The 15,801-nt window shown below is 47.2% G+C and overlaps 1 protein-coding gene and 1 non-coding gene across 2 annotated transcripts; both read right to left on the minus strand.

Moving 5' to 3' along the window:
• Positions 1–80: 80 nt before the first annotated feature.
• Positions 81–14,989, minus strand: Ddx23 (DEAD-box helicase 23). Its single transcript, XM_008853663.2, has 17 exons — positions 14,854–14,989; positions 12,039–12,247; positions 10,779–10,889; positions 8,596–8,689; positions 8,423–8,488; positions 6,988–7,126; positions 6,523–6,656; positions 6,310–6,422; positions 5,966–6,109; positions 5,659–5,884; positions 5,223–5,368; positions 4,265–4,442; positions 3,499–3,741; positions 2,558–2,709; positions 2,035–2,143; positions 1,288–1,462; positions 81–955 (listed from the first exon to the last, which is right to left on the minus strand). Exons 2-17 carry the CDS (start codon positions 12,245–12,247, stop codon positions 732–734), a joined length of 2,463 nt encoding a protein of 820 aa, XP_008851885.1. The 5' UTR covers positions 14,854–14,989; the 3' UTR covers positions 81–731.
• LOC115067762 lies at positions 9,417–9,522 on the minus strand. Its single transcript, XR_003847125.1, has one exon. It is a non-coding gene; the product is annotated as a U6 spliceosomal RNA (small nuclear RNA).
• Positions 14,990–15,801: the final 812 nt, after the last annotated feature.

The following is a 15,801-nucleotide window of genomic DNA, read 5'->3' on the forward strand; positions in this document are numbered from 1 at the left end:
TTCCCAGCCCACCCAGTGCTATTCTTGTTCACTGTGGTTCCTAGGAAAGCCTAGGAGGGAATTTTAGCCATAACACAGCCTTAATATTTATGTATTTATTCTCAGAACATACAAACTTATCTTCTCAGAGAATAGAAAACAGAAATTTCACTCAGTGACTTAAAAATGGACACAGCCAGCTCACCCTGTCCCCATATCTAAAAAAAAAATCCCTGGGGGAGGGATGCCTAGAGTGCACAGCACCCGTGGCACAGGACTGTAGAGTTCTAAAGGCTCTCAACCTGTTTTATACTCCAAATGGGAAAACGGTTGTCAAAGTGACAGAGTCCAAGGTCCACAATCCTCATGGTACCGGATCCCCTGGGTCATTTCGGGAACAACGTCACTGCAGCATACAGTTACACATTGACATCTGCTGAAGGTTTCATCCGCCTAACCAGGTACTGTTCAGTCTTGGGGTAATGCTACACAGGTACCCCATAACCAGGACAGTCACAAAGCAGTGAAGGGCAAAGATGAGCCAACACTGGTAACTGTTCTCCCTGCCTCCTACAGCATCTTCCTGTCCCTTTGCAGCCCACACACAGGTCTCCAGACCTGAAGGTCTAGGCCAGGAAGTCTGTTTCCTAAGCCCCCAAAACCCAAGAATGAGAATCTGGAAAGAGGTACAAGGGTCTTAAGAATAGGAGTCAGACAGCTTCAAAGCATGCCCTTAATCCAGTGGAAATGTGTCAAGCAAAGATGGTCTCTTCCCGGCGCTTCTTGGTGAGGATGGTGCCTGGCTTGTGCTGGGCATCTGGGTGGTTGGCTAGCTCTGGGGGACAAGATGACACTGGGCTCTCCAGGATGGCTTGCTTCAGCTCATAGAACACAGCAGAGTCCTCTTTGGTGAGGAAGGTAATGGCTACACCACTCTTGCCTGCTCGCCCTGTGCGGCCAATGCGGTGGATGTAATCTAGGAAGCAGGAGAAACAGGACTCAGGACCAGGCCAGATGTCCTGGTGAGCGGTATCCACTCCTAAAGTCACCCTCCTCCCCAACAGACCCCCCTATGGGCAAGAAAGCCCCATCATGCTGTCTATACCACCTGGTATCCCACTTCCACTGCTGACTGGTCATACTTTAACACTAAGGGTCTCCTAGATCCATGCTTCACACCCCTAAGAACAGATGCTGTCCAAGGTGCTTGGACAACCATCCCCAGACCAGAGCGGAGTTCTTTAGTGCAGCACCCAAGAAAGTAGTCTCTTCTTACCCTGAATTGAAGCCACCTCCCCTGGCACTTACCTTCAATATTTTTGGCCATATCATAGTTGACGACCATAGATACATCTTGGATATCGATACCACGACCAGCCACATCTGTAGCCACCAAAATATCCTTGGCTCCGGCCTTGAGGTTGGACAGTGCAAACTCTCGCTGCTCCTGGCCTTTTCCACCATGCAGTGTACACGCATTGTACTGTTGGGAGAATGGAGAGGTGACGAACAGTGAGACCACAGGAAGGCAGAGGTAAACAGGGAATGGGAACGAGGAGGTTGGGGAGAGGAGCAGGCAGGAGAAAGCACAGGAGGCTGGAGAATGCATGAGCTCAAGTGAAGTGAGGAAAGAACAAGTGAGCTCAAGCGAGGGGTGGAAAAGAGGCGGGGTGTGGCGGGGGCAGACAGGGCAGGGGCAGAGACCTAGCAATCTGCAGCTGTGGAGCTGGGCAGAGGCGAAGTAAGGATCAGGGTGGAGAGTGGGGACTAAGAAACCGAAGGATGCTCAAGTGCACAGCGGTGAGTACACACCCTTCCCTCAAGCACCAGTATCAGGATACTGGTTGTCAGCATCTCCTTCCCTGACCCTTCCAAACACACACAGACAGCACTGACCCACTCCATACCATAGCCTCAGCCTCTGCCAACATGTCTCAAGAACCTTTCTCAGCACCGCCCCTCTTGGATGAAGACCCACAATGCCTTTAGCTGCGCATCCTAATTTCAGAAAGCAGCGCCATAGGGTTAGACTTTGCTCTTCCCTGCCAGACGTACCCCCATCTTCTCCAGGGACTTGGCCAACACATCACAACCCTTCTTCTGGTTGACAAAAATGATGATGGGTGGATCAAAACCTTGTTCCAAGATTGCCAGCAGCTTTTTCCTGGGGAGAAGAGGAAAAGAAAAATGAGACAGACAGACCTCCCAGCCCATGAAACAACCTAACCCCAACTTAATGAACAGCAGCAATTCCAGGGTCTCCAACACCCATGGCATTGCCAAGATGCAAACATTAAGTTCAATACAGTGAGCAGTCACCTGCAGCTGCCACTCACATTGAAAGACACTGTTAAGGCTGGGGGTGTGGTGGCAGCACGCCTTTAGTCCCAGCACTCGAGAGGCAGAGGCAGGCAGATCTCTGTGAGTTCAAGGCCAGCCTGGTCTATATAGTGAGTTCCAGGCCAGCTGAGGCTACAGGGAGACCCTGTCTCAAAAAGACCAAAAAGACCAAAAAAAAAAAGTTAAGCACAAGCCCCCTCTTTCCACTTGGGATTCCCCAGCTTAGCTGCCCACATACCTCTTTTCTGACTCTGACATAAGGAAGACTTTCTGTTCCACACGTTCATGGGGCTTGCCTGCAGAGCCAATGTACACCACAGCAGGTCGCCGGAGATAGCTTCTGGCTAGACGCTCCACTGCTGGAGGCATGGTAGCCGTGAACATGACTGTCTATGAAAACAGGAAGTTCAGTCCTGGGCCCAGACAGATGTTAACCACACACCGCACTTTCACAAGGAGCTCAGTTCAAGCTAAAAAAACTTTAATCTAGTCCTGCTATAAGTCTGATAGTTGTCACCTGAGAAAATAGCGTCCTTTGTCTTCCTGTCCTTTTTTCTCAGTACCTGTTCATCAAGGCACTTTACATCTTTTTTTTTTTTTTTTTTTTTTTATTGAGACAGGGTCTCCCTGAAGCCCCAGCTGTCCTGGAACTCACTACGTAGACCAAGCTGGCCTTGACCTCACAGAGATCTGCCTGCCTCTGCCTCCCAAGTGCTGGGACTACAGGCGTGCACCACCACGCCCGGCTGGCACTTTACATCTTAGGAGGCCAAGAAGGACTGAGAGCATTTTCTGGCACCTGTGATCCAGGTACTAGCATGATTCCTTATTTTGTATAGTTTCTTTGTGACAGGATCTTGCTATGTAGCTTTAGCTAGCCTGGAACTCATTACGTAACCAAAGCTAGCCTTGAACCTGTGGCAATCCTCCTGCCATTCCCTCCCAGGTGCCAGAATGATGGGCTTAAGCCAGGCTTTTTTTTTCTTGTCTTTTTTGAGTAGCATGATTCTTTAGAATCACTTTTCTGGGACTTAGCCACATGGCTCCACCCCTCGGACTGTCAGACGAATGCACCTAGGCACACTTTAGCATTCTGGAAGCTTGTATACTGGATCTACCCTTGGCAAGAAAGATCTAAAAGATTTGGGAACTTGCCCAGTTTCTCCCAGAAAGCCTTACTTGGCGGTACTTATGTTTTCCTGACTCAAAGTTGGCCAACATCTTCTCTGGGTCCTCAGCCTCATCCGTGTCCGGCTTCTGGTTGCTGACAGGCATGTGTTCCAGGATCTTCTGGACGTCTGGCTCAAAGCCCATGTCAATCATCCTATCTGCCTCATCCAGAACCACATAGGTACAGCGGCTCAGCACCAAGTATCGGTTCTCCAGCACATCAATCAGACGTCCCGGGGTGGCGATCACAATCTGGGAGGTACAGTATAATCACACATTGCCCCAAAAGCCACTCCCTTCTTTCCTCTGCTACGAACTATGCACCCACTTGGGCCCAAGAACTGACATGAATTCATTTGCAGTTACCTTAGACTTTTTTCAGGAATAAACAGGGTTTCTGAGTAAGATCCAGGGGTTAGGCAGGTGGCAAAATAAAGAGGAACCTTCCTAGACAGAAAGGCTAAGGAGTACTTGAAGGAGCTATATGGAGAGATCACACTGAGAGGTCTACACACGACTCCGCCCCCATGGCAGACTTCTAAAAGGCTCGTTCATCTCTCCTAGAAAGGCAGTGCATGCCTACAACATGGTTTGACGGAGTAATGAGAACAGGCTCTGGATATGAGCATTCCCTCTCCCATATGGCTCACTACCAGACATGTGTGACTTCAGGCAAGTTGCGCCTCAGCTCCACCGATAAAACAGCACAAAATCTGTAGTACTACCTACTTCAGTGTGGCTGTTGTAAGAATTACTGCTGGCTAGAGAAACAAACCTCACAACCCATGCGCAGCCTGAAGCCTTGATCTTCTCTGGAGATGCCACCAATGACAGCCACAGTTCGGATACCTAGTGGTTTTCCAAACTTGATGGTCTCTTCCTCAATCTGCTGAGCCAACTCACGGGTAGGAGCCAGAATGATGGCATAAGGGCCCTGGTCTGACTCTTCAATCCTGTGGTAAACAGGGCGTCCCAGAGCTTCATAAACCTTTGTTCTCATTCAACCACAAACACAAGCAGGACAGGCTCACTCTTCAGAACAGCTATAGGAATGGGCAGGCTGATGGAAAGGTGTGGTGATCCTGTATAAAACTCCAGACTCTAGAATAACCAAGATCTCCATGGAGTGATCCTTGCTAGCAACAAAATCACACACTTCTTTGATGTCATTAATTATTCCCTAACATCCAACTCAGAATGAAAAAAAGAACTTCTGAAAATACCTTAATTTTTTTCCTAAAATAAAAGTAGTTAAAAAAAAAATAGGCCAGGCATGGTGGCACACATATTTAATCCCAACACTCGGGAGGCAGAGCCAGGCAGATCTCTGTGAGATCCAGTCCAGCCTGGTCTACACAGTGAATTCCAGGCCAGCTGGGGCTACAGGGAGACCCTGTCTCAAAAAAGACATGATAGATAGATACAGAGTGAGAGAGAGAGAGGGAGGGAGAAAGAGAGAGCAATAAATATAAAAAAATGGGCTGAAGGTATCAGAGGTAAAGCCTAATACTCAATCCCCAGCACCACATAAAACCAGGTGTGGTGGTATACACCTATAACACCAGAAATAGGTGAGAGGTGAAGGCCAGAGGATCAGAAGTGTAAGATCATCTTTGACTACATAGGGAATTTAAGGCCTGTGTAAAAACAACAAAAACCCTTACTCATTCACTCGTTTGCCTCATCTTTCCTACCCAGCCAAATCTACTCCAACTGATGCCAGCTGCCCCCACCTGTCAATTTTAGGAAGCGTGGTGATCCAGACCAGCAATGGGATGAGGAAGGCTGCTGTCTTGCCACTGCCAGTTTCGGCCACACCAATGATGTCACGATTCTGAAGCCCAATGGGAATTGCCTGACGCTGGATGGGTGTTGGCTCCTACATAAACCAAGAGCAGAGGTACAGGCAGAATTATACTTGCTGGGATACTACCACAGTGGGCACACATGCTACTCCAAAGTACCTGAGACCCACAGGAAAGGGGACCAAAGGCAAAACAATCCCCAAAGGTCCACACTTCCAAGAGTATGAAAGGCATGATTAGTTTGGTACCATGGGAACAGAAAGCACCAAATAGTTAAGGAACAAAGTTCTCCAATTCCAAACTCCATTTATAGTCCAAGACTACAGAAATATGGCAGATTTCCTGGGCCAATCTGCCCCTTTACCTTGTAGCCACACTTATCAATGACTTCCAAGATATGTGGAGGCAGAGAAGAGTCTTTCCAGGATCGGATAGGATTGGGGATCTTGCCCCCTTTGGTGGTGATGCTATAGTCCTCACGGAAGATCCGCCAGTCCCTGTCTGTCATCTCATCTAACTTCTTCTGAGACCAATGGCGGTCATCCCAGCGCTGCTTGGCTTCCTTCTTGCGAAGTTTGCGGAGTCTTGCCCTGAAACAGGACACGAGGATTAAACAGAATCGGTCCACTCCTCTGGGCTCTGTCCAAACAACCCTGGCCTCAAACACTCACTCCTCCTGCTCCTTCTCTTCCAGGGTTCGCCTCTTTTCCATTAGATCACCATAGAAACGTGACTGCTCTCGTTTCTGCTGCTTTAGGTCAATGCCTGCGATGAAGCCTCGCCCCAAGAGCTGCACCTGGTGCCGTTCCTTGTACCTGAGAATGAAACGGAAGGAGGAAAAGGCGCTGTCATGGCCGCAGAAGGGAAGGGCGGACTGCCAGTATGCGATCGGTCTTCCCAGCCAGTGTCCTTCCACACCCAGAATGCAATTTCTGCATCCTAGCTCATCTTTCTTTTCTTTTCTCTAAGACTACCTAGTGTCCAAGACCCAGCATGCAGGTGGAAAGCCACTCACAGAGGGTTGTAGTCAATGGAGGTGTCTTCAGATGCATCCCACTCAAAGACAAATTTGCGGTCATTGAGATGCCTTGTTCGGCGCCGTTTTTTGATGCCACCCAGATAACGCTCCTACTCAGGGAGAAAACAAAGCCCATCAATCTCAAGGTCCAAATTTCACAGGCAGAGCCAGAATGGCCACATTACTAAGCCTTGTTTGCGGGGTAGTCACCTTAATGGCATGCAGCTCCTTGCTCTTATCCTTCTCTTCCCGGATCTTCTGTCGCCCTTCCTCATCCTCGTTTCCATTGGTCTCTCGCTCCATCCTCTCTCTTCGTTCTCGTCGTTCCCGTTCCTGAGGGTCTTCTGGAGACCAAAGAAAGGAAAGCTGCAGAAGAGCTCAGTGAAAGGAAGGGGCAATGGGAGGACTCTGTCGATAGATACTGAGGAAACGGGCAGATGTGTGACAAAGCAAAAGGTCTGACTGAGGGCCCATAAACTTCCACGATTCTACCCTCTTTCAAACTCTGGAACAAACACCCCCGCCCCTGAGTGTTGAGGATCAAACTCAGGGCCTTACATATTCTAGGCAAATATTTTACCACTGAGCACTATCACCAGCCCGGTTTCTATCTCTTTTAAATGATGCCATAATTAATTCCATCCCACCCTTTCGACACAGGCTATCAATACAAACCCAGCATTTTCCTGCCCAAGTCCTGGAACTGTTTTCTCTTTTTCCTCTCTTCTTCAAGCATCCTCTGTCTCTCTTCCACCTCCTGCTGCCGTCGCTTTAAAGCTTCAGCCTCCCGCTCCGCTTTAGAGAGGAACTTGGGCTGCAAGACAGATGGGAACTGTTAACAAAGGGTCTAGGGACTGGGAGCAATCACACCTCTGCTCCAGAGACCACAAGAAGCCCAATAATAGTTGCTTAGGCATTAAATCTGTTGAGAAAAATACAGAGGCCTAGGACTCTGCCATGACTAAAACTTCTCTTCATCATTCACAATTTCAGTCCCTAACCTTTAGTACCTCAACATTTAAACTTTCGGTACCTCAGAATGTTTACTCATTTGGAGATGGGGTCTTTAAAGAAATGACTAAGGTAAGCCAGGCGTGGTGGTGCAGGCCTTTAATCCCAGCACTCGGGAGGTAGAGACAGGTGGATCTCTGTGAGTTCAAGGCCATCCTGGTCTACATAGTGAGTTCCAGGACAGCTGGGGCTACAGGGAGACCCTGTCTCAAAAAGACCAAAAAAAAAAAAAAAAAAAAAGAAATGACTAAGTTAAAATGGGGCTCTCAGAGTAGGCCCTAGTCCAGTCTGATCAGTGCTTTATAAGACAAGGAAGGGCTGGACTGGGCTGGGATATAGCTCACTGGTACCACATCTGCCTAACACGCATTAGGCTCTGGATTCAATTCTCAAAAAGAAAAGAAAAACGCCAGGCCTGGTGACACATGCCTACATTCCTAGCTACTTAGGGAGGCTGAGGCAGGAGGATTGCCAATTCAAGATTCTAAAATTCTGGGCAATTTAGTGAGACCTGGTCTCCAAATTGAAAGTAAAAAGAATGCTGGTGATGTAGTTTAGTGACACAGCAACAACTGTCCAGCAGGTAAAGTCTTGGGTTTAATCCCTAGTTCAAAACAAACAAACAACAAAACAAAACATGGAGACTACTCCAGGGATATCAAGAACATGAGCACACAAAGGGATGACTGTAAGGACAAAGAAGGCATCCATAAGCGAAGGACAGGGGCCTCAGAAGAAATAACTACTGATATTTGAGCTTAAACTTCTAACTTCCAGAACTGCAAGAAAATAATCTGGAGGCTGGAGAGATGGCTCAGCGGTCAAGAGTACTGACTGTTCTTACAGAGGACCTAGGCTCAAACCCCAGCACCCACACAGCAGCCAACAACCATCCGTAGCTCCAGTTCTAGGGGATGTGACACCCTCTTCTGACCTCTGTGGGCATTGCACAACACAGGTGCACTTACATTCACACAGGCATAACACTTGTACACATAAAATAAAAATAAACAAATCAAAAGAAAATAATCTGTTGTTGAGGCCACCCAGTCTGTGGCATTTTGTTATAGCAACCAAAGCACACAAATAAAGTTCTTACCTTAGCTTCCGCTTCCTCCTCAGCCTTTTTCTTAGCCAGAAGTTCCTCCAAGGATAGTGGCTGAATCTAAAGATAAAACACAAGAGTTTAGTTCCCAAACATGCTCTCCCTTTGGATCAGCAAAGCAGGACTCAAGCTGAAGAGAAGACAGAACAATCATCTGTCTCATTTACCTTTGGTTTCTTATCACCATGCTCATCCTCTCCATCCTTCTTAGGGTCTCTGTCCTTCCGAGATTTAAAGTCTTTCCCTCGGCCAGGAGATAAGCTTTACGAAAAAAGAAGGGGGAAGTCCCAAGAAGAGGACAGAAGCCTTCCCATTACTCACAACAAGACTATCCCATGGTCAACCACCATGTCCCAAACTCTCTTAGGAAGCCCTAATTCCTCTGCCAGCCCTGAAACCTAATTGTGGCCCTATCTTGGCTCCAATCCACCTGAATCTCCTTTTCTGATTAATCCCTCCTGGAACTGGGCTTTCACTACTGCTACCAAAATTCTAAAGAAGCCGGGCGCGGTGGCACACTGCTTAAAGAAGCCTTCAATCCCAGGGCTTGGGAAGCACAGGCAAGGGGACCTCTATGAGTCCTAGGTAAGCTAGAGCTACAGGGAGACCCTGTCTCTAAAAAAACCACCAAAAAAATCTAAAGAGCAAGCAAGGCAGGTGTGATAGCTCATATTTGCAATCCTAGCACTCAGAATTACTGCCAAGTTCAAGGCCACCCTGGCTACAAAGTGAGACTTTGTATCAAAAACAATCAATAAACAGAAAACCCCACCAAACCAGCTAGGTGTGGTAGTTTGTCTGCAATTCCAGTACACAAGAGGCTAAGGGAGGAGAACCCCAAGTTTCAGGTCAGCCTAAACTACATAGTGAGTTCCAAGTCAGCCTGAAATACAGCAAGACCCTGCCTCAGAAAACAAAACAAAGAAACAAAAAGAATTGAAAATTGAAAAACTTCAAATAGCTGTACATTTTTTTAAATTTAACACTGTAAAAATATGGACGCTTCACGAATTTGCATGTCATCCTTGCACGGGGCCGGGCTAATCTTCTCTGTATCGCTCCAATTTTAGTGCATGTGCTGCCAAAGCGAGCACAGCTGTACATTTTTTAAAATCCTTAACTTTATTATAGTACAGAGTAAACTGAGCTCAGGTGTCCGGGACCTCCACAAGTCAAGGCGATATTGCATTTGTACCCTGATCATCTTTCTACTGAGCTGAAGCCCCAGCCTAGTTTTCTTCTACTTCCTATATGTTCTAAGTTATAGCTTTATTGTTTCTACAACGAGCATTCTGTCCTTTGCCTGGAGTTTTAACCACACATGAAGAGTCACAGAACTTTGCAGAGGGTGTTTCTCCCTTGAAGGTTCTCCCAATCTCAAGAGTTCTCTTTTTAAAAAAATTTTATGGGGCTGGAGAGACGGCTCAGAGGTTAAGAGCACTGACTGCTCTTATAGAGGACTCAAGTTCAATTCCCAGCACCCAAATGGCAGCTAACAACTGTCCATAACTCCAGTTTTACGGGATCTGATGCCCTCTTCTGACCTCTGTGGGCAGTACACAACACAGGTGCACTTATACGCATGCAAGCAATACACTCATAGAATAAAAATAAATTTTTAAAAATATTTTATTTTTATTATTTTTATGTGTATGTATGTATTGCCTGTGTGTAGGTAAGTGCACCCGTGTCATGCAATGCCCGTGGAGGACAGAAGAGGTTGTTGGATCCCCAGGAACTGGAGTTACAGACAGTTGCTAACTGCCATGTGGGTGCTGGGATTCGAACCTGGGTCTTCTGCAAGAACAACCAGTGTTCTTAACCGCTGAGCCATCTCTCCAGCCCCCAAAAATAAAATATTAAAAAAAAAAATTTATAACAGCTAGTGTATGTATGTGTGTGGGGGGGGTCAGCTCTCTCCTTCCACCAGGTAGGTCCCCAGGATCAAACTCAGGTTGTCAGACTTGCTGGTGAGCAAGTGCTTTAACTCACTGAGCCATCTCACCTCCAGCCCTCAGGAGCTCTCGCTAACCCTTTCCTTAGTAAATCTATATCTGTCCCACTCAAAAAAATAAAAATAAAAATAAAAATAAAATAACTTTGCACAGAAAGTTCCCAAAGAAATCAAGACAGACATTAAGAGTTCAAGGCCCTCCATGGCTGGATAGTGAGTTCCAGGCTACTCGGGGAACAACGACTAAACAAACAACAAATGAAAAAGAAGACAGACTTTCTGAGGAAGACCGTTCTGTAATAATACCATGAGGATCTGAGAAATCCGCCTTTTCCCATGATGCTGAGCTGCAGAGTGGAAAGGGTGGAAGCCCCAGCCACCCCGTTCCCTCCGTACCTGGACCGCTTACGGTCCTTGTCCCGGCGGTGTCCATCCTTGTCTCGGTCTCGGTCCTTCTTGTTCCGATCCCGTTCCTTCTCTCGATCTCGCTCTTTGTGCCGCCGTTCTCTGGAAGACAGCAAATTTAAGAGATCACTTGATATTTCCAGAGTGTTCGCTTCACTACAGCCCTGAGAAGATTCCTGTGCTCTTCTCTCTTCAAAGTAATGTTTACCTCACTGGGAATGTAGTTCTCAGGGAAGTTATGAGGGAATTCTAATAAAGTGCGTGCATGTGTGCGTGCGTGCCTGTGTGGTGCGTATATATGTGTGCATTCATGTTAGTGTACGGGGATACCTCAGGGCACATATAGGCAGGACATCAGATGTCTTCCTCTTAGCCTCAATGCTGTGATACAACCTCTCTCACTGAATTAGAAGCTCACAATTTTGGCTAAACTGGATGGCCAATAGTTCTTGAGATCCATCTGTCTCTATTCCCCAAAGCTAGGGTTACAGACGCATACCGTCTGGCTTTTTATGTGGGTGCTAGGGATTTGAACTCAAGTCTTCGTGCTTACCACTAAGACATCTCCCTAACCCCTCCATTTTATTTTTTGAAACAGGGTCTCTCACTGAACCTGGAGCTGACCAATTGGCTAGGCTGGCTGGCCAGGCAAGTCCCCATATTCTTTCTGTCTAGCCCTGGGATTACAGGCTCACGCTGCCATGCCCAGCTTTTCACATGGGTACTAAGAATCCAAACTCAGATCCTTGGTTCTCATGCAAGCAAGCGCTTTACCACTGAGCCAACTTCCCAGCCCATTAGAAGACCTTACAGATCAGAGCTGTACTTCTATTTATCAACAGCAGGGATAGATTACAGACTAGAACAGGTGAACCACCTTCCTCAATCATCTGGAGCTTCAATTTACAAGCTTATCTTCAACCTTAGAGCTGGGTGCTACGGCAAACACCTATAACCCCATCACTCAGGAAGCTGAAACAAGAGAATCATCAGAAGTTCCTGTCCAGCCTAGGCTACACAGCAAGACTTCATCTCAGAAAACCAGAGAGAGAGAGAGACAGAGAGAGAGAGAGACAGAGAGAGAGACAGAGAGAGGGAGAGAGAACGAGCTGAAAGCGCTTGCAGGTCCAACTGGGACAAGGGTAGGTTAACGTGAAAAGTAGATGTTTAATCCTGGAGGCATCAGAGGAACCAAGAAAGAAGTCTGGAATATTTTCTCCTTTCTCATGTAAAGGAGTACAGTCACTTTACCTCTCTGCAGACTTAGAACGGGAACGAGATCGAGAGCGGCTACCACCACGACGTCTATCCCTAGACCGATGCCGCTTCCTATCTTTAGATGGGGAAGACTTCCGGTCCCGGTCTCTGTCTCGCTCTCTGTCAGGAGTCCGGGATCGCTTTCTTTCCTCCTTAGAAGGTGACACATCTCGGTCCTTTTTGTCAGCCAGTTCTCCTGCCATCTGTGTGAGACAAGTGTTTATTATGTACAGTTCACTAAATCTCGGGACAATCCTGAGGCACATGTACCCACTTCATAGATGAGGGACCAGGCTCAGGCACATACACTGACCTACCTGAGCAAAGCAAGCACTACACAGCAGAGCTGCAGAAGTCTGCAAAGGCCCATTCTCGCTACACTACACTGCCTCCCTGTGACTCCCTTCTATGCATTCACTTGTTATTTTGAGACAGGGTCTCATTCTGTAGCATGCGCTGTATTGGAATTCACTGTGACACACAGGCTGGCTTTGAACCCATGGTGATCCTCCTGCATCAGCCTCCCATGTGCTAGTACAGGCCACCACATATATCATGAGTTTTTGTAAACTACAAAAGAACATTATTGCTGGGCGTGGTAGCACATGCCTTTAATCCTAGCACTTGGGAGGCAGATCTCTGTGAGTTCAAGGCCAGCCTGGTCTACATAGTGAGCTCTAGGACAGCTGGGGCTACAGGGAGACCCTGTCTCAAAAAGACCGAAAAAAAAAAAAAAGTATTATTAAAAAAGATGTGTTAGGGGCTGGAGAGATGGCTCAGCAGTTAAAAACACTGACTGTTCTTGCAGGAAGACCCAGGATTGAATCCCAGCACCCACATGGCAGCTAACAACTGTCCATAACTCCAGTTCCAGGGGATCCGAGGTGCACTTACTTACATGCAGGCAATACATACATAAAATAAAAATAAAATAAAAAAATAAATTATATATATGGTGTTAGAAGCCAATTGTATTCGCTTCCATCCATAACTCCAGCAGTTGGGAGGCTGTGGAGGAGAACGACCATAAATTCAAGGCCAGCCTGAGTTAAGTAGTGAGTTCGAGAACAGCTTGAGCTAGAGTAAGAACCAATCTCAGGAAACAAAACAAAATCAAGAAGCATTAGTAAACAACCAACTACTTCTATTTCTTAGGAGTCTATTGGGGATAATTAGCTCACCAGGATCAGTCAGCATCTAATAGGGCTCAGGATCAGGTGGTAAAGGTGCCTGCTGCTAAGCCTGATGACCTGAGTTTGATCCCTGGGACCCACATGGTGGAAGGAAAGACTGACTCCCCTTGCAAGTTTTCCTCTGATCCCTATACCTGCACCCAAGAGAGACAGAGACAGACAGACAGACATGCACACACACACACAATGTGGAATACTAAAGCTTTTTTTAAAAAATAAAGAAAAATTGCCAGGTGTGGTGGCGCACACCTTTAGTCCCAGCACTTGGGAGGCAGAGGCAGGCGGATCTCTGTGAGTTCAAGGCCAGCCTGGTCTACATTGTGAGTTCCAGGACAGCTGGGGCTACAGGGAGACCCTGTCTCAAAAAGACCAAAAAGAAAAAAAAAGAGAAAGGAAGGAAGGAAGGAAGGAAGGAAGGAAGGAAGGAAGGAAGGATGGATCTTGATATCGTAGGGCTGACGAGACTTACTGACAAAAGAGAAAAGGTATGAAGAAGATACAAAGACAGCACCTGGAGTTAGGGAAATGGTTCAAGTAGGTAAAAGTGCTTGCTGCACAAGTTTAGGATCTGAGTTCAAATCTCCAGAACCCACATACAAAGCTAGGCATGGTCACAGGTACCTATAACTCCAGCACTGTGAAGGGGATGGAGACAGGAGGACTCTGGCCTAGCTCCAAGTTCAATGAGAGACTCTGCCTCAATGGGAACCTTAAAAGGGCTTCAAACCAGGTTTCATAAGATCCAGTATTACATTAAAAAAGAATTACTCTGGTGATTTACAAGAAAATGTGTAGTTTTAGATATGAAACCACAGCGAATGCTAACCAGTCCAGGACTATAATCCCAGCACTTGGGGTGGAAGGAGGAGGATTAGTTCAAGGTTAGACTCGGCTGCATAGTGAGTTCGAGGCCAGTCTAGACAACCTGAGATTCCCTTCTTCTTATATTTTTCAATTATCTTAATCATCACCAAAACCAAAAATGTAAATATAGGTACTATTTATTATTGATTACTCTGCCCATGCTTCCCACCAACCCTTAAGTCCTTCTGTTCATGTAAGAGCAGAGGCAAATCCTTTTCATTTAATGGAAGTGTTTATCAAGCATCTACTCTATATGCAAGGCTCAGTGCTAGGCGCTGTGAGTTTACAAAAGGACATTCTGTTCACAGGAAGCAACAGAAAGCATGAAGGCTCAGATGAAGCACTGCGAGAATGCAAAGCTGCAGTTTCTTTTCTTTCGTAAAAGGACGGATTCAGAGGAAGTAGCTCCTGAGCTTTTCGGTATGGGTAGAATTTGAAGATGTGTAATTGTGGAAAGAGGACTAATTTCAGAAATAATACTGGTTACGCCGAGGGGGGAAAGCATGGCCTGGTTTCGGGTAGCAAAAATCAGACTGCAGTATCCCCGGCGCGATGCCCACCGGCCCATAACATTGTCCTGGAAGTGGCCCGCGCCCGCAGCCAACACCGCTCCTGGGGCCCGCGCCCCTTTCTTGTGACCCTTCCCGGGGGCATTCTTCCCAGCCTCGTCCCGGAGGCTGAGGCACAGCTCTGCCCCGGCTCTCGCCCACTCTGCAAACTCCTGGGGACAGCCTCCACCGCCAGGAACTCACCACCCTGCGCCTGAACCGCCTAACGCGGCCTCAACGTCGCCGAGCAGTCGCCATCTTTCGCGTTTCCTGATCGCAGAGAAGCACCCTAGCCGCGCGGGGAGCCGGGAGATCGAGTTCCCGGGCTGCGTTGCGCCGGCCTACAAGTGCACCGGGAAACTACCAATCCCGGAATGCATGGCGTGAGAGCCGGGCGGGCCGCGAGGACTTCTGGGCAATGTAGTTAGCTTAAGATTTGGAGTCTGCGGGAGGAAGAATTTTACATATGTTGTTTTCCCACATAGGGTTCTCTCCCTGTGCAGTCTTCCTGGAATCTTCTAGTAGAAACTGCGGTTAATCACAATCACTGCTGATGGCTTACACCATCGGAGTTTTTTACAAGAACTGCAGTAACATCAACAAATAATTTACTGGTTTTGGAAAAGCTTTTTTTTTAATTTTTTTAAATTTATTTTATTTTATTTTATTTTATTTGTCTTTTCTGAAACAGGGTCTCCCTGTAGCCCCAGCTGGCCTGGAACTCACTATGTAGACCAGGATGGCCTTGAACTCACAGAGATCTGCCTCCCGAGTGCTAGGATTAAAGCCCTGCACCACCACGTCCAGCTGGAAAAGCTTTTTTACAAAAATGGTGGGAATGGGTATTGGCCCCGTTTCACAGCCGGACAAACTAAAGATAACAGGAGTAGCCTAGTATTTCACAATGAAGGTAGTACAGTTTTCACAGTAGAACTACTGTAGCCGTGGGAAGATATTTCAGTAACCCTGGGCCTTCACACCCCCACATCCCTACCCACCCCACCCTCCCAAACACTAAGCCTTCACTAACTCCAAAGGCCTTCTTAGAAAGATGAATTCTGAGCTGTGGTGCCTGTTTACTCAACATTCCAGACAGGATATTGGCTTCCTCCTTTTCTTGTTCTTTGGGATCTGTCCTCTTGGGCTATCTTG

Source organism: Nannospalax galili, unplaced genomic scaffold (genome assembly GCF_000622305.1).
Source record: "Nannospalax galili isolate Female #2095 unplaced genomic scaffold, S.galili_v1.0 scaffold867, whole genome shotgun sequence".
Taxonomy (NCBI): domain Eukaryota; kingdom Metazoa; phylum Chordata; class Mammalia; order Rodentia; family Spalacidae; genus Nannospalax; species Nannospalax galili.